The 19,352-nt window shown below is 37.1% G+C and overlaps 1 protein-coding gene across 1 annotated transcript in view; it reads right to left on the bottom strand.

Moving 5' to 3' along the window:
* ZFAND3 (zinc finger AN1-type containing 3) overlaps window positions 1-19,352 on the bottom strand; it is a 308,946-nt gene that overhangs the window by 194,901 nt on the left and 94,693 nt on the right. The window contains exon 2 of the mRNA XM_061146616.1: window positions 15,557-15,597. Within this exon, the coding sequence (XP_061002599.1) occupies window positions 15,557-15,597 (41 nt within the window). The remainder of the gene's footprint in view (window positions 1-15,556; window positions 15,598-19,352) is intronic.

Raw genomic sequence — 19,352 nt, 5'->3', positions numbered from 1 at the left:
ATTACCTAGAATAAAAGTAAGTCATTTCATAAATAATGGATCAGTTCCTAAAGATACATAAAAATCCTAAACATTTATGAACCTAATAATAGAGTTTCAAAATACATGAAGCAAAATGTGACAGAACTATAACGGGGAAAAAAAGAAAAATACACATTTATAGTCATATATTTCAATACCACTCTCTCAATAACTGATAAATACAAGAAGGCCAAAACAAAAAAAACATAGTACACTTGAACAAACACTATCAACCAAACCTGACCTAGTTGGCATTTATGGAACATACCCTTCAACAAGAGCAGACCGTACCTTCTTCTCAAGCACACATGGAACATCTACCAAGACAAGACACATTGGGCCATAAAATAAGTCACAACGAAGTATTAAAAGAACTGAATTCACACAAAATGTATTCTCTGAATACAAGAGAATTAAAATAGAAGTAATATTAAAATATCTGGGAAATAGCCAGAAAAGAAAAAAATAAAGGAAATATTATAGTATACTGAATGCTCCACAGCTCATAATACTTATATACCCTTAATAATGCAAATACAGAAGAATTATTTAACTAAAAGTTGCACTGTAAAAATATCTGGAGGCTAAGAGGATGGGGAGCATGGTGTGAAAAAGCAAAGATTTTATACATTGTAACAAAAAGTTTAAAATGCCTAAAGGTGATCAATCAAAATGCAGCAATATATGTATCCTAATCATAAATACACACAGTATAAATTTAGAAGAAAAGAAGAACTGAAAGTAGCTGCATCTGGGGAAAACTGGAGCGAGTAGGGTAAGGTGGGGCATTTTGCTATATGTAATATTTCGGCTATTTCAACTATGTGCATGTAGTACTTTGACAAAATACATACTTTCTAAAGATATTTCATCTACCTCATGTCATTTGATTCCTAGTGAGGGAGGTATAATGACCTCCATATTCCAGTTAAACAGTCTGCCCAAAATCAAAGCCACTACACTTTCTTGATAATTATATATACACAATACTTACCATGGCATCATTTACACAGGCAATTAAAGGAGGGAAAAAATAGTTTTCTGTTCTCATTTTCATTTCTGTAAATACTTTGTTTCCACTCTCATCTCCTGAAGATTACTAGTTTATTGAGTTACATAGAATAAGAAGGAATTAACTTCCCATTGATAATGGATTTTTAAAATAAACTGGAACAAAGACTGATTCTTGGCAAATGTGGAGAGCAAAATTATACTTAAAATCCAAGACTAAACATCTCCTTTAATTATTTTTAATTGTGGTAAAATATGCATAACATCAAATTTTCCATCTCAACCATTTTAAGTGACAGTTTAGTGGCACTTTGTACAATCATCTCTAGACTCATCCTTCCCTCCCTCTGTCACTGACAACCACCATTCTACTTCCTGTCCTGTCAATCTGACCACTCTAGATATAGGTACCTCCTATAAATGGAATCAGTTATGTCCTGTTCTGACTGGCTTATCTCACTTGGCACAGTGTCCTCAAGGTTCATCCATGCAAAACTTTTAAAAACTAGTTTTCAAAGCAGTAAAAAAAAAAAATCAATTTCTTTGATAATGCTGTGAGAAATTAAATCACCAATGAATTGAAGAGATACTAGTTAAGAAAAATTACTGTTCCCAAGAGTAAGTCACAACTGTAAACCACCAAGAAAGGGTTTGCCGGTACTTTATAATGTGCATGAAGGAAGAAGAAAACCCAGTTCTGCTTTTGAAAACTCCAAACAATTGCTTTTCCTCTAAGGTTGTGCACTTTTATGTTGTGCAGCAAAGGTCTATAAGAAAAGGCTTCTGTAAATTCAGACTGAGTCTTTGTTTTCTATTTTAAGGGTGAGGCCACACAAAGACAAGAGTGCTAACAATGTTAGGTGTTCACAAAATACCAAGTCATGGTACATATAAATCAGTAGCGAAATAGCCTCCATTCAGTCATACAGAGCACAAGTAGAAAATACATGAAATCTGACCTTTACAATATACTTTGAAAAGGTTCCCTTGGCTGCAGTGTTTTTAAAAAAAACAGGCTTGTTGTGTGCCTTTCCATTCCCTTCCATTCTCTTATTCGGAATCTCTACCCTGAATACCCTGCATTTATTTCCATCTAAAACACACACAGAGGTCCCAGACAGCCTTTCAATGCAGCCACTAAACAGACAAAGGACACCAGCCCTTTGAGATATCAAAAACACCACTCTGATATTGGGGTGCGCTGGTTCTCTGAATTCTGATTTATGCTGGAACTAGAGTCACCCTCAGAATTTTAACAAGGACTGATAACCAGTAGTACCTCGAGTGTCCAGGGGTCTGACAAGCACTTAAGCAAGAGCTATGCTTTTCACACGTTCAAAATATTAATACCAAAAAAGTAAAAAATCTGCTTAAAACAAAGTCAGATATTTTATATGATAACCATACATCTTTTTAAAGTGTTTTAGGCAAGACAGTTTTTGTCTTATAAAGATTATACCATCTGGCATATACAAAAATAAATGAATACCACTGCTAAGATGTCAGTGATATATACAAAAATAATTGATTACCACTGCTAACTAATATAAGACTATGTCGATGACGTTCCAATACAAAATTCCCACTGTCCAAAATCACCTGCTTCATTGTTATTTACTAAGCAGTTGGCCACAACCCCTCAAAAGACAAAGTGTTACATATACAACACTGTCATTACCTAAGTTCTTAAATGTGACAAAAGCTGTAAGTGACACCATCTCCATGTGACACTCACCATATGTCAAAACAACACACCTCACTCATCCCAAAAGAAAACTGCATTTATTGCTTTTGACTTTCCTTTCATTGAAGACAAATTCTGGCCAGAAGGAAGCATACAAGGTTTTTTTCTCTTTTCTTTTTTAGGCTGCTTCTCCAGCAGTACCTTTTAAGAATTTTGAGAGTAGAATTTTGTCTGCTTTGTCACATCTCATAAAACCAGACTACCTGATAGGACATCATAAAAAGGTCTACTCCCAGAGAGCACATATATCTTAGGACATGAAACACTTTATCCTAAGTTGGGGGCGGGGGAGGTGATGGGTGGGGTGGGTGGGTGGGTGGGTGTATGTACATAAAGACTTGTGAAGTTTAGGGGCTTAAAGCACTAATGATACAGAAAACAATTTTAGGACATCTTAGTAATTCTTTAAGTGCTATATGAGATAAATTTCATTTATAATGCAAGTATCACGTTTAAGGAAAATTTTAAGATTAAAATAATTGTAATAAATACATCTTAAAGGATACTAATGTGCATATAAAACCACAAAGTTCTCAATTGTACCTACTCTACTGAACAAGAATAAACTTAAGTAACAAACATCAGCAAGTGAATTAACAGATGGTAGAATAACACATACAATCCCTTATAAATATTCACAAATAAAAAATGTTGTTGCCACTTTGTTACAGCTTTCTTCCTGGTTCCATCTTCAAGATTACTAACACAGCACAGTTACAATGAAAGGAGAAAAGAAACTGAAGTTGAAAGATACACATAAAAGATGAAAAAGCAAGCCAGTTTTTATCCCCATTACTTTAGTTTACTTTGAAACTCATTAATTCAATAGACATTTGGAATAAACCAGTGTTTTAGGTAGGAAAGACTAAGATTTCTTGCAATCAAATATACCATGATCACCACTTCTTAATACCTCTTGATTAAAGGAAATTTAACATTTCTAGACTTCCTAAAAACAATGTTATAAAACACTTATGACATATACTGAGTAACTGAATGGGCACAGAAGAAATGAACAATCTAGGTTTCAGCTGCCATTAGAAGCATAGAATCTGTGTTAAAAGTATTTTAAGAGAATTTTTTCTCACACTAATCTGTGCTTCAAGCATGGGAATAAATTAACAGCAACTGGATCTTAAAGAAAACACCATTGTCACCTTATGCAAAGCTAGCAAACTGAGTGATTTCTGAAGATACTGAATATTTTTAAGTCATCTGTCTTGGCCTGTTAGTTCAGTCAACAGAACTATGTTAAGAAGGCAGCAAGAGGCAGTGTTAAAGGTAATTCTCTTTACGGTAATTCTATTAATGGGTAAGCCCATTACCAGTCTTTATATGTGTAACTTTCCCCTTGGCATCTTTATTTCAAAGCTTTTGACAAAGTTCTGTTTCTTCTTTCAAATCAAGTCCAATGGAAAATATTAAAAAAAAAAAAAAAAAACTTCATTGCTTTCCTTATGCCAAGGTTAGATTCTAGAGCTTATCTGGTATATCAGTCAAAAACAGAACTCTATTATTTTTAAGTGTAAATATAAATACTTGAATCAACTTATGAGAGGTCTCCCTATAGAGCGAATTAGTAAACTGTCAGCCTATAAAGACCTATTCAAAGACATCTAGTGTTTTAAATATTTGATGAAAGTGTTGCTAAAATTCCAAATAGTCTTAAGTCACTGATAGCTCAAAATTCTATTTATCATGTAAAAATAAACTAACATGCTCACAACTAAGGGAAAATCTTACATTTTCCTCATAATTTTCAAGTATCTTGGGGGGGGGGGGCGGTTCTATTGCATTAAAAACTTGGTTTGATATATTAGAAAAATAAAGAGACTAACATGGTTATGTTTTATAGACCCTCACCTTCCTAAACATGAATAATTCAAAATTCAGAAACTGCAGCAGAATTAAAGTCTGCAGAAATTTAAAAACTGTTGCTATCACATCTTGATCATGAAAAAAAAAAAGCAGATTTGAAATGACAAACTTTAAAAGTTACTTAGTCCATAAGGAAATTTACAAAACTATATTTTATGGCAGTAGTAACTATTTACCTTTCTTTCCCCCTTTTAAAAGTGCTGATCTTTAGTAATGGCTCTTCTTTGTGAGCCAAAGAGTTAAAACCATCACTTTTATTCCCAAATGAGTGTCAGTCCCACTCAAGAGGTGCCATGTTTTATTTAAAACATACTCTTTCTCAGTAACCACTTTGTTCTAATTGGCAAGGCAAAGCCAGGTCCCTAAAGCACACAGCTTGTTACATTCAGTTTGGATTACAAAAACACACAATGAAACAAACTGAATCGAAATGTACAAATTAACAGTGGGGGAGTATGGGACAGAGAGGTGGAATTAGATTGTAATATGGAACAAAACCCACAGGGAGGCTGGGGGACAAATCACTAGTGTCTCAATAACCTATACAAGGTTTCCAAATGAGCAAATACATAAGGCTGAGGACAAGCTCTTCCATAATTCAACCAAATTGCTTAAATATGGATATGACAAAACAAGACTTTTTCCCAACACTATTATGCATACATGTGTATGAGAATAGGAATACCAACAAGAAGGTTTAACAAATGAAACCTGCAGGTTGCACTCTCTAAATATGAAACTCATCTTTGCCTTCACATTGACAATGTGCAAAACAGCCCTGCAATTAAATCACACCTCCAAATATTTTTGAAAAAAAATCTTCTGAGAAGCAAAACACAGGAGACTAAATTAAAAAGAGTGCATCACTATGCAGCACAGAGAGCAGGGTTAATGAGCTAAAAGTTATATGAACAAGAACAAGAAAGACATTAAGAAATGAAGATCTCACCACCAAAACAGAAAAAGGATTAGACGGAACACTCCCCCCGAGCACACATACACATCTTTTCCCAAATCAGCTACTCTGTGAAGCTTCCAACACTGTTTCTCCAGTTTTCCCTTGAGATCGAAAGACAAACTGCAACTGAACTAAAGGAAAAGAGAACAGGAAAAGTGTCTAACCTTAATCTACATACAAATACAAAACAATCCAACAGCTACATTCTTGCAGAGTGTTTACAGTACAACTCTGTCTACACCAGCTACCTTCACTGCTGACAACACCAAATAGTGGTGGAAGACAGGGACTGGTGTGTAAACACCTAAAATCAAATTTCAGTTTGCTGCTTTAAGATTTATTTAATCTTGGGAACATTATTGACTCCATCAGAGCTGTGGTGTCTTTATCTGTGATATGGAGATACAAAATCAACAAGGTTGTGAAATTCAAATGGGATAATATTGTACAAGACGGCTTTGTAATATAAAAGGGCTGCAAAAAATGTTAGTTATTACTACTGCAATTACTTCTTTTCAGGATTCTACCACGTTATTAAAAACATAGACAAAGTTGTCCATGCACTGCCTCCATCTTATTTTACAAACAGTAATTCTTATTTCATTGCTATTTTAAGTATCCTTTTTTGGCATTCTCTTCTTAAGATTATGTACCCTTGCTGGTTTTCTCCAAAGCATTATTACTCTTAGCTTAATTTTTTTTTCTTCTCTGTAGCCAATATTTAGTCTAAAAGTAAATTAAGAAATTTAAAACTTTGGTAATAGTTAAGACTGCTTCCCAGGTGGCTCAATGGTAAAGAATCCACCTGCAATGCAAAAGACGCAGGTTCAATCCCTGAGTCAAGAAGATCCCCTGGAGAAGGAAAGGGCAACCCACTCCAGTATTCTTGCCTGGGAAATCGCATGGACAGAGGAGCCTGGCGGGCTACAGTCCACTGGGTTGCAAGAAAGTCACACATGATTCAGCGACTAATATTTAAGACTATTAACATATAGTCAGTTCTACTTGTGTGAAATGTTCCCTTGGTATCTCTAATTTTCTTGAAGAGATCTCTAGTATTTCCCATTCTGTTGTTTTCCTCTATTTCTTTGCATTGATCGCTAAGGAAGGCTTTCTTATCTCTCCTGGCTATTCTTTGGAACTCTGTATTCAAATGGGAATATCTTTCCTTTTCTCCTTTGCTTTTCGCTTCTCTTCTTTTCACAACTATTTTAAGGCCTCCTCAGACAACCATTTTGCCTTTTTGCATTTCTTTTCCATGGGGATGGTTTTGATCCCTGTCTCCTGTAAAATGTCACGAACATCCGTCCATAGTTCATCAGGCTCTCTGTCTATCAGATCTAGTCCCTTAAATCTATTTGTCACTTCCACTGTATAGTCATAAGGGATTTGATTTAGGTCATACCTGAATGGTCTAGTGGTTTTCTCTACTTTCTTCAGTTTAAGTCTGAATTTGGCAATAAGGAGTTCATGATCTGAGCCACAGTCAGCTCTCAGTCTTGTTTTTGCTGACTGTATAGAGCTTCTCCATCTTTGGCTGCAAAGTATATAATCAATCTGATTTCAGTGTCGACCATCTGGTGATGCCCATCTGTAGAGTCTTCTCTTGTGTTGTTGGAAGAGGGTATTTGCTATGACCAGTGCAAAGATGGGTTCGATAAAGGACAGAAATGGTATGGACCTAACAGAAGCAGAAGATATTAAGAAGAGGTGGCAAGAATACACAGAAGAACTGTACAAAAAAGATCTTCACGACCCAGATAATCACAATGGTGTGATCACTCACCAAGAGCCAGACATCCTGGAATGTGAAGTCAGGTGGGCCTTAGAAAGCATCACTACAAACAAAGCTAGTAGATGTGATGGAATTCCAGTTGAGCCATTTCAAATCCTACAAGATGATGCTGTGAAAGTGCTGCACTCAATATGCCAGCAAATTTGGAAAACTCAGCAGTGGCCACAGGACTGGAAAAGATCAGTTTTCATTCCAATCCCTAAGAAAGGAAATCCCAAAGAATGCTCAAACTACCGCACAATTGCACTCATTTCACATGCTAGTAAAGTAATGCTCAAAATTCTCCAAGCCAGGCTTCAGCAATACGTGAACCGTGAACTTCCAGATGTTCAAGCTGGATTTAGAAAAGGCAGAGGAACCACAGATCAAATTGCCAACATCCGTTGGATCATCGAAAAAGCAAGAGAGTTCCAGAAAAACATCTATTTCTGCTTTATTGATTATGCCAAAGCCTTTGACTGTATGGATCACAATAAACTGTGGGAAATTCTCAAAGAGATGGGCATACCAGACCACCTTACCTGCCTCCTAAGAAATCTGTATTCAGGTCAAGAAGCAACAGTTAGAACTGGACATGGAACTACAGACTGGTTCCAAATAGGGAAAGGAGTACATCAAGGCTATATACTGTCACCGTGCTTATTTAACTTATATGCAGAGTACATCATGAGAAACTCTGGACTGCATGAAGCACAAACTGGAATCAAGTTTGCCGGGAGAAATATCAATAACTTCAGATATGCAGATGACACCATCCTTATGGCAGAAAGCGAAGAAGAAATAAAGAGCTTCTTGATGAAAATGAAAGAGGACAGTGAAAAAGTTGGCTTAAAACACAACATTCAAAAAACTAAGATCATGGCATCTGGTTCCAGCACTTCATGGCAAATAGATGGGGAAACAGTGACAGACTTTATTTTTGGGGGCTCTAAAATTACTGCAGATAGTGACTGCAGCCATGAAATTAAAAGACGTTTGCTCCTTGGAAGGAAAGTTATGACCAACCTAGACAGCATATTAAAAAGCAGAGACATTACTTTGACAGCAAAGGTCCATCTAGTCAAGGCTACGGTTTTTCCAGTAGTCACGTATGGATGTGAGAGTTGGACTATAAAGTTGAGCACCAAAGAATTGATGCTTTTGAACTGTGGTGTTGGAGAAGACTCTTGAGAGATCCCTTGCAAGGGGATCCAACCAGTCCATCCTAAAGGAAATCAGTCCTGACTATTCATTGGAAGGACTGATGCTGAAGCTGAAACTCCAATACTTTGGCCACCTGATGTGAAGAACTGACTCATTGGAAAAGACCGTGATGCTGGGAAAGATTGAATGCAGGAGGAGAAGGGGACGACAGAGGATGAGGTGGTCGGATGGCATCACTGACTCGATGGACATGAGTTTGAGTAAACTCTGGGAGTTGGTGATGGACAGGGAGGCCTGGCGTGCTGCAGTCCATGGGGTCACAAAGAGTCAGACACGACTGAGCGAATGAGCTGAACTAACAAATACATGACAATGTGTGTGTTATACTTGAGTAATCTTCCTTGGACTTTTAGCTTTAAAGAAATCAAAGAATATACAACAGTAGCCAAGTTAACAGAATTACAAAAACATAGATACCCTATTCAAATGCTTCATTTTAAGAGCAGGAGCTGCCTCTCTTCTTGAAAAATCAACCTATGACAAGCATACAGATTCTACTATCCTGCTCAAATTCCACTGGCCTATAAAATACTCAGAGTGGGTGTTTTGTTTATTCTATTTTACTGATGGATCCAGGGTTCCCACAATTTCTAAAAGGGAACATGCATTACAGGAAGTGCTTAAAATGTTCAGATTCACTAAGTTCCTCTTACTGTACATCCTCAAAACTCAAGCTGTAACCTACTGAGGCTATTCTTTCTTCCATTCAAAAGTGACTAGAATCAGGACACTTCTACTCTAAACTTCTAACAGGAAATGGAAGCAGAAAAGAAATCAGAGTATAACTCCAAAGCAGTAAGAGCCCCAGATTGACGAGGAAACAGTTTGCTTGTTACTGCCCTGTTCTGAAGAGCACCATGAAACTCGTCACCTCCAGGAAAACTGCTTGCATTTGGCTTAACTACCACTCCCCATCTCATGCCCACCACTGCTGTATCATTTACCCTGGATGTCAACACCGAGATTCCCTCTGCTGCTAGCTACAGCCAACTTTATTTTGCTCATTCCAGAAAGAAACTAACCACTTCTGGACTCTGTCAGACATAAGTAGAATGCACTTAACTTTTTAAAAATTTATAATTTTTTGCAATTACTTACTAATAAAAGTCTCAACATGCAAGCAAAGACAAAATTAATTAAAACTCCACCAAATACTTACTCTGAGACTACCAAAATTAAATTGTTCACATAACCTCCACTCAGCTTTATTCCATGCAACTAAATACATACAAATTACATATTGTCTAAAAACAGTATACAATACATACTTCAATCAGCATTTAAATAATGTCCCTATGTTATTTTTAAAAGGGAAAAAAAAATCACAAACTAATGGCATGATAAGAGCAGAAATTACAAAATTCTAATCACTTTGGATTTATACAGAAGATTAGACAGCAATGAACAAGCTGGGTAATTTTCAGACTGGATACAACACATGCAGCAGTGAGGAAAAAGAAACCTTACTTTAATACTAGCTATTTCAATCCCTTAAAGCCTCTCTCCAAAGTCCACTTTAAATTTATAACAATAAGTAAAACAATATCAAGAAATAAAGTGAAGATGATATTAGTATGCAAAGTTAATAATTTTTCCCAGCTGACAAAGGCTACTAACAAATTTATTAATCAATGATAACATTTTTCTCCAACGGGTTCTGATGAACCCAACATCTAAGCTTATTCATGTGAATAGGGACCTGAAAACAGATTCCTATGAAATCAAATACAGTTATCTCTAGAGTCATACTAGAACATGCTTCCTACATGACATGGATCCTTTTCTTTATCGCAATGTTCTTCACCACTAACAAGGCACAAGACACAGCTAATTACGAAGCAAAAGTATGTTTAACTATCTTTCCACTAAAAAATTAGTTTCAGTGTAACTTTTCAGATATATATTTCTTAGTGGAAGAAGAAATATATATCTGAAAAGTTACACTGAAACTAATTTTCAGAAAATTAACCATTAGCTTATAATTTAAGAGATGATTTATCTGCTTTAATTAATCTTCAACTGACAAGATACCCCTCATACTTTACTTCTTCTAGTCTTACCCCTTTGTATAAACTGACATAGTTATGCATTAAAAGTATTACTTTTTAAAGGAAATATTCTGTAAAATGGGCTTCCCTAGTGGCTCAGCAGTAAAGAATCTGCCTGCAATGCAGGAACAGGAAATATGATTGCTGGGTCAGGAAGATCCCCTGGAGGAGGGCATGGCAACCCATGCAAGTATTCTTGCCTGAAGAATCCCATGGACAGAGGAGACTGGCCAGCTACAGTCCATGCGGTCACAAAGAGTCGTACAGAACTGAAGCAACTTAGCATACACACACACAATTCTATAAAAGGCTTAGAAAACAACTTCTTGCACTGTGATTAATCATCCCTCCCTTATTTTTCCAATTTTATGTGAGTCACAGAATAGCAAGTTTCTTAAAAGTTAGGCTTAAATGGAACAATATGTTCAAAATCATGTCTGCAGTTTAAAAGAACCTGTTTACTTTGATTTCCCAATGAAGTACTTTTGTCAGTCAATAAATAGACATTTCAGGGTACTTTTTTTTTTTTTTAAGAAATCACTAAAAGTTATTAAAAACCACATATATGCAATCTAAAGGTCCACAAGAACAAACTGGTTCTTTTTACACTCAGCATTTGTTAAGTTTGTCTTCTGATAAGCATCTGTCATCAAAGAATCTACTGAAACAATCTCCCATCCCTTGGAAACTATCTTCAAGCTCACTCCCTTGTAAAGTATAATGGTCCATAGATCACAGCTACTCTCTGGTTACCAGACTCCTCTGTCCCCCACAGCAAGCATTGCCAAGGTTGGTAGAGATGAGTTACTTCAGTCAGATCATTAAAATCTCTGCCTTCCCTACTTGTGATCATCCTGTTTGATGTTTCTGTCATACATACTTTTTTCAGCAAACTCATTCTGTGAAAAGCATTGCTTTAATGATAGCTGAGGTTCAATACAGTGTAATACAGGAGGTCACTGTGAATTTGATACTAAATGTCCCTAAAAATCTAGATCAGTTGGTATCTAAAACTCAAAAATTCATAAAATGAGTTTGCACTCAAACAGAAAATAACACCCCAGGTATTTCTATAGTTGTAAGAGGCAAGACCACCCTTCAGATGCTATGCCTGACCTTTTGTATACCTTAACACAGCTCAAGGCAATTGGGATTAGTTCATGCTTCCACAAAGAAAATCACATAATCCAAATTAGTCAAGAGCTCAGAGTGAACAAAGATCATAAGAAATCAGCTGGCTAACACCTTGCCTAAAGATTGAAAGGAAACGCCTTATTTTCCACAGAGAATGAGATCTCCAGTAACTCAATGACTTTCCAATGAAATTCTGCAATTCAGTGGTTTTAAACTTTTTAAACCATACTCCATTGTAACATATTTATATCACAACCCACTGCACGTCATTTTCATTTATATATGTATCTCCGAAGTTTCACGAATAATACCTTACCCTTGATATTTGTGATGCACTCAGTTTTCCATTGTACTCAAATTTTAAATGCTAAATTGATTTCTATACCCACTAATGATCCACAATATACAGTTTGAAAAACTGCATTAAAAAGTCGTGTTTCAACCAATAAAATGTTTATATCATCCTAATATAACGATCAGTACCATGTCATGAAATTTTTTGCTTTCTATTATAAATATTTACTGATTTGTTAAGTAAAGCCATACAAAAAGCCAATATGAAATGTTTAATGAAAAACAATAGTATGGCAAGTAACATATTATAAAGGGGGTAGAAAAAGTAAAAACTAGTCAAGACTTTAAATATGTTTTTACTCATTTCATTCAATTTAATGCAAATACGTTATAACAAACTCACCTTTCCACCACATAGTTCTGAAAATGAATCGTGAAAAATCTCTAACTAACCTAATGGTACACAACAGCTATTTTTAAAGTAACTTTTCCACCTTTTAAAGTATATTGTACACTTTAAGATACACTTTAAAAGACTATTTAAAATCACAGTGGCTTTTGGACAAAGTAATCTTCATGTTGTCTTGCACATCTCATGCCTCTGCTGCAATAATGCATTTCTATACTTTATCTTCATGCACTAACAGAATCCACCACTGTATCTTTAAAGTTCAATAATCTTTTTTCTTTTGAATTTCAAAAAGAACACCAAATGCTGCTTCAGCAAGCAAGATGTTGTTTATGAGTCATTCCTTTCAACTGAGGTTGGGGAAATCAGGAGCGGAGGGGTAGAGATAAAGAAGAAAGGAGAGAATATTATCATTACACACTTGAAAACATTCTCAATATTTTTAAAAGCAAAAATAACAGAGCTTTATAAAGAGTAAATGGACACAGACCACCAGAGATTCAAAAAATAACGATAACCATAGAAAATAAAACTGTAACAAATCCAAAGAAACATGGCTGAACTACCTTCATTGATAATTTTTAAATTTTATATTTATTTAGGGACATGAGACAGTTCTTTGAGTACTGGACGTAAACCACCTGACTTAAGGTACATGACTTTTCCTCCCAGCTACACTTCACTGAATTATATGGGGGAACTAGTTTTACATGGAGAAAGACACACAATATACATTTTCTCTCATTGTTACTCCACCTTTACTACAAATGCAAACATGAAAGTGCTAAGTCTCTCAGTCATATCTGACTCTGTAACCCCATGGACTGTAGCTGGCCAGGCTCCTGGCCATGTAATTCCCCAGGCAAGAATACTGGAGCAGGTAGCCATTCCCTTCTGCAGAGGATCTTCCCAACCCAAGGACTGAATCTGGGTCCCCTGCATCGCAGGCAAATTCTTTACCATCTGAGCCATAACCTCTCACCAGTGAGAAAGCATTTCTTCATATCTGTTACTGTAGATAAGCAGAGCAAGAAAAGCAGAACACATTTGCTTAACATGGCAGAGATTCTGTTAAAAGCTGAATAAAAACCACTTACCAGTACCTTTTCCTTTTAAAAACCTAAAGAATTTGAGAAATTCCAGACTTTTAACAGAAACATACTGCCAACTTTCCCAACCTTCCCAACTCCATCCTAGTTTAGGCATAAAGGTCTAAAGATCACACTATGATTATTTCTTTGTCCAATAGCACAGTGAATAGAAGATGAATACTGACAAAGATTCTCTCCTCAACCAAATTCCAGCCAGAGTCTGTCCTCTTCTCAACCATGCCTCAACCCTGGCCTATAAAAACTAGAGGCTCAACACAAATGATTTCATATACTCTTAATCCTCCTATGCTAACAGATTTAAATAACCACTAATACAGTTTTTAAGCTCAAGGACCCATCCTGAGGATGGTCCCAGTCCCTCTTATTTAAAGGGCCTCTCTGTGAAAGCTCAAAGCTGCCAAAAGAATTTAAGATTTGTTCTAGCCAAAAGCTGACCATAGGCCCCTGACTACCCTAGCCTACAGCATTTACTTAAAATGGTTTAAAATGTGAATCCTTCCTTCATCCCCCATGAGATGTATGTGTATCTCCTACAACTCAATCACTCAGTAGTGTCCTTCTCAAGGACATGAAAGCCATTTCTCTAACTGTAATCACTGGGAAGAACAGGGCTTCAATCTCTCAGTCTCCTTAGGAGGATAAAATCCTAACTTCAATAACTGTCAACTAACAGACACAGCCAGGCTAATCATCATTTACAACAACCAGCCCTTTGTGATTTTTCTACTCCCCTGATCATCCTGAGACAAGCTAGCAATCCCTCCCCTACTCCCTCATTCTCCCTTTAAAACGCCCAGTTCCCTCTAGACAAGTCCCCTCTTCCCTACTACAGCAGTGTGTTACTGAGTAAAATCTGTCCTTACCCTAACTTGTGTGCTGGTTCGTCTTTGACAAAATAATAATTTTAAAAGGTAATAATGAACGGTAAACATATCCCAATTAATAAAGACTTACATAAGATCATTAGGTGTGGAGTTCTTAAAAAACAAAAAATCTTAAAGTTTTAACTTTGTGAAAGTGAAAGTCACTCAGTCATGTCCGACTCTTTGAGACCCCAAGGACTGACTAGTCCATGGAATTCTCCAGGTCAGAATACTGAAGTGAGTACCCATTCCCTTCTCCAGGGGATCTTCCCAACCCAGGGATCAAACCCAGGTCTCCAGCACTGCGGGTGGATTCTTTACCAGCTGAGCCACCAGGGAAGCCCAAGAATAGTGGAATGGGTAGCCTATCCCTTCTCCAGTGGATCTTCCCAACCCAGGAATCAAACCAGGGTCTTCTGCATTGCAGGCAGATTCTTCATCAACTGAGCTATGAGGGAAGCCCATTAACTTCATGAAGGAGTCATAACTCAAGGAGTCAATCAATCAGCATTTACAGGGTGGAAACGGCCCTTGGCAAACATCAAGCTTAAGCCCTTCATGTTACAAATGATCAATCTAATGCCCAAAAAGGTTAAGTGACTTACCCAAAGTGATTTCAATGAAGGTCTGAATTAGAAAAGCCAATTCAGCATTATTCTCTTTCTGACTCCAACACGAAAATATTCTTTCTCTTGTATTCTCATTGATAAAAGCAACCTTCACCATTAATCACTCAAGTCAACATCAAAGATGAATATATATATGTGTGTATATATATATATAAAACCCTTCTATAACATGAGTGTTTACAATTCCACTATAGTCCAACAACCGTAAACTGAGGAAAGTTTGTTTGATACAAGTACACATAAGATTTCATTTCACTCAGAGAAGACTGTTTCAACAGTTCTAAACAAATATATAAAGCAACTTGGTGAAGAGAAACTGCTTTCACACACACACAAAGAAAATAAAAACCCATGCATAAACCCAAAAGAAGACAGTCTTAAAATAATTTAGACGGTCTTAAAAACAACCGAAAGAAGAAAAATAAAAATAAGTTGAAAACCCTTTTTCTGCACTTACCAGCAAAGCATTTGGAACAGAGGTTCATAGTCTTGCTGGACCTGGGGCAAAAAAAAAGAAAGAAAAGAAAGAAGAGCTAAAACTTCAGTTATCACTCTAATCAAAACATAAAGATGTTTGAAATCTAGGCCAAGATCTTCCTGGCCAAGGAACTAAACTAATAAACTAATGAGAAATCCCTAGCCAGCCAGCCACCCCTCCCCCATAACAAAACAAAAACAAGACAAAAGTAAAATAACAATATAAAGCACATGTTTGTTATGTATGAGTTAGCCAATACATTATTTTTTTGTGACTAGCAGCTTATGTGGTGGCAAGTTCAGGAAGACTGTAAAAGGCCCAAAATTTAACAAAAGAATGAATTTATCCCACGATTGCCACATTCCCTCTGTTTATAAAGGAACATATACCACAAACTCATCAATAAAGGGAAAATTTTATCCATAAAGTGGTAAAACTTGCTCCTGATTTACACACTCGATTTCCTCTATAATATTACTTGAACTTTTTGTCTTCTTTCCCCTCATTCGAGTCCAATTTCAAATCCTGGTCACATTATTACCTTGTCATTTAAAATTCTTTTTACAGATGTTCCCAATCAAATTATTTTTCATGTCCTTTCATCTGTTAATAATAACTACAACTCACTGAATACTAAACTGGGGTGGGCACTTAACATACACTATCTTATTAATCTTCCCAACATCCCGAGACTGAGTATTACCATATTGCTTTGTTTCTAAAATACACTTTTTTTAAAAGTCACATTAACATTTCTACAACCAGGAAACATCATAGAACTGGCTACAAGTGATAAATAATTTAAAGAGGAAATGTTTCCACCATGTCCTCCAAGGAGTTATTAAACTGAGTGGTCTTAGAAATCAAGGACATACAGTCTCATCCCTATTTAACAGATGAGCCCATGGTCACATTGCTGGGGAACTGACTGCAGAGGAAGTATCTGACCTAGGGTCTGAGCTAACTCCAAAGGCCATACGAGCTACAAAAACCTTCTAGAATACTCTTGGTTGAGTAAACTGACCTATCTACAGCCTCATTCCAATATCTGAGTCTCTACCCAGAGCCACTCGCACACATGGAATATGGCAACAATCTTTTGCCCTCCTCAGTAAACTTTACCATTAATGACAGCCTCCCTCAAGAAGCTTTCCCTGACGACTATGATTGTCTTCTAATGTACTGAGACCCAAGATCTAACTGTCAGTAACTGTCACAGGGTGATAAAATGAGGAGATGGGTCGTGAAAGGAGGCAGGAAGAGGTCACGAGAGTTCTCTATCCCAAAAGAGATGCTGTGTAGACAGGTGTTAGGCACTCAGTTGTGTCCAACTCTCTGCAACCCCATGGACTAATAGACATCAAAGGTGGTAAGAAAGTTTTCAGTATCAATAAAATGAATAAAAATTTTAAAAATGGACAAAGAGATGAGTTAACAGTGACATCTAACATTTATTACATGCCCACCACGTGGTAAGCATAATACCAAATTCCTTTAACCTCATTTTACCAAAGAAACTGAGGCTCCAAGAGGGTATATAACTTTCCTAGGTTACAGCACTCTTAAGGAGATGAACCTGGTCTAATTCCAAAGCCTGTGTTCTTTTCATCATGCTGAACTAGGGCCCCTGCCTCAGTACAGAAGCTGAGAGGGAACACACTCTGGGGGCTTGGGAGAATGGTCCCACAACTAAAGATTTCATCTATGGTAATCAGGCAGCACACGGAAAAAGTAAAGCTTTTCATCTGGAGGGAGCACAACTCCTGCCCTCCTCTCCAAATACACATAAGATACACAGGAAAGCAACCCAAGGCTGCCAGTCATTTCGGTTGCAACCCGAGGAGGAACTGAGGATGAAGGAATTTCTTTGTTGCTAGAACGATCCCCAGGAGGAAGGTCTCCTCCTGATGTGGTCACCATCTCCCGCCCCTGCACTGCCACAGAGAGCCAGAGGTAACTGTTTATCCTCTGCTGCTCCCCAGGATCCAGCAGGAATCACGGAGAGCCTGAGAGAATACCTGAGCGCAGCACAGAACCAAGGGTTAGCACGTGAAACCTGTGTTTCACAAGCTGGTAAGAAAAAATGGCAATGGAGCATTTTTTCCCCCTTGCCTTTATCTCTCTTCAGATGGTTGATGCATATATACCCACTATATCCATATATTATATCCACTCTACTTTCTGAGTAGGAACTTTTCAGCAACACAGTTATCAATCAGGCTACAAAACAAATAACACAGATACTGATATTATTAATCAAAACAGAGATGTCTAAAATCTGAAAGAACCCAGATTTTGGCTACAGAATTAATAGCTACTGGTAATAACAACTTGGATCCCATATGTCAGCAATAGTGAACTTGAAAAAATTGGCAGAGGCTTCTGAGACCCTTGCTCCTTTTTCATGTTTGACACATCAAACTTGAAGCTACTCACACACATACAACTAACAAAAAACATAGTGTGATCATCCTGCACAGTCTTGGACAGACTACTTCAAGTACTCTATGTGGCAGCAGGTATGAAAGAGAGATACTGGGTGGTTCAAAGGTAACTGCAGTTTTTGCATTGTTGAAATCTGCCATTTGATATTGGAGCACATTCTTAAGCAAGCGTGGTTGTGTCATACATCATTTTAATGCACATTTCTCACTTGATTTTTCTTTGCTAATAACATTAGTTGGAGTTTAGAAATGATGTTAGACAAAAAGCAAATTCAAGCGATTTTCCTGAGTTCAAAATGGGTCGTAAAGCAGTGAAGACAACCCATAACATCAACAACGTATTTGGCCCAAGAACTGCTAATGAACGTACAGTGCAGTGGTGGTTCAAGAAGTTTTGCAAAGGAGATAAGAATCTTGAAGATGAAGAGTGTAGTGGCCAGCCATCAGAAGTTGACAACTGAAAGCCATCATCAAAGTTAATCCTCTTACAACTACATGAGAAGTTGTCAAGGAACTCAATGTTGACCACTCCCAGTCGTTCAGCATTTGAAGCAAATTGGAAAGACGAAAAAGCTCGATAAGTGGGTGCCTCATGAACTGAAGGAAAATCAAAAACATCATCGTTTTGAAGTGACCTCTTCTCTTTTTTTATGCAACAACGAACCATTTCTTGATTGGATCGATATGCAACGAAAAGTGAATTCTATATGACAACCAGCAATAACCAACTCAGTGGCTGAACCAAAAAGAAGCTTCAAAGCACTTCCCAAAGCCAAACTTGCACCAAATCTTGGTGAAACCATTACATCTGAGAAGTATGCTCAGCAAATTGATGAGATGCACCGAAAACCGAAACATCTGCAGCTGGCACTGATCAACAGAAAGGGCCGAATTATGTTTGTACCAATCTGATTCTTGTCTCCACTGCTCCAAAGAAACTGCTCTTCCTGAGACATCCAACAGCTACCATGTTTCTAAAACCAAATTTGAAGATGTCCAATCTTAATCCCTGAAATTTGTAATCCATCGAATTCATTTTATTGGGGAAAGGTCTTTGCACAAAAATTAAGCTAAAAATTTTGAGCTTACTCTGTATTATCGTGGTAGGCCCTGAATGAATGGATAAGACATGCTTTTGTGGAAAAAAAAAAAAAAGAAATGCTTTTGTGAGAGGCAAAGAAAGTTTGGAAAGACACAGTGAGGAGAAGGCAAAGTGAAGGTGGAGGCATAGACTGGAGGAATGTGGTCACAAAGTTAGGGATGCTGGAGCAGCCACTGGAAGTGGAAAGAGGCAAGGAATGGGTTTTTCCCTAAAGCTGCCCAAATGGAAG

This window comes from Dama dama, chromosome 7, assembly GCF_033118175.1.
Source record: "Dama dama isolate Ldn47 chromosome 7, ASM3311817v1, whole genome shotgun sequence".
Lineage (NCBI taxonomy): Eukaryota > Metazoa > Chordata > Mammalia > Artiodactyla > Cervidae > Dama > Dama dama.
The sequence above is the reverse complement of the archived record's forward strand: the minus strand, read 5'-3'. Positions and strand labels throughout refer to the sequence as shown.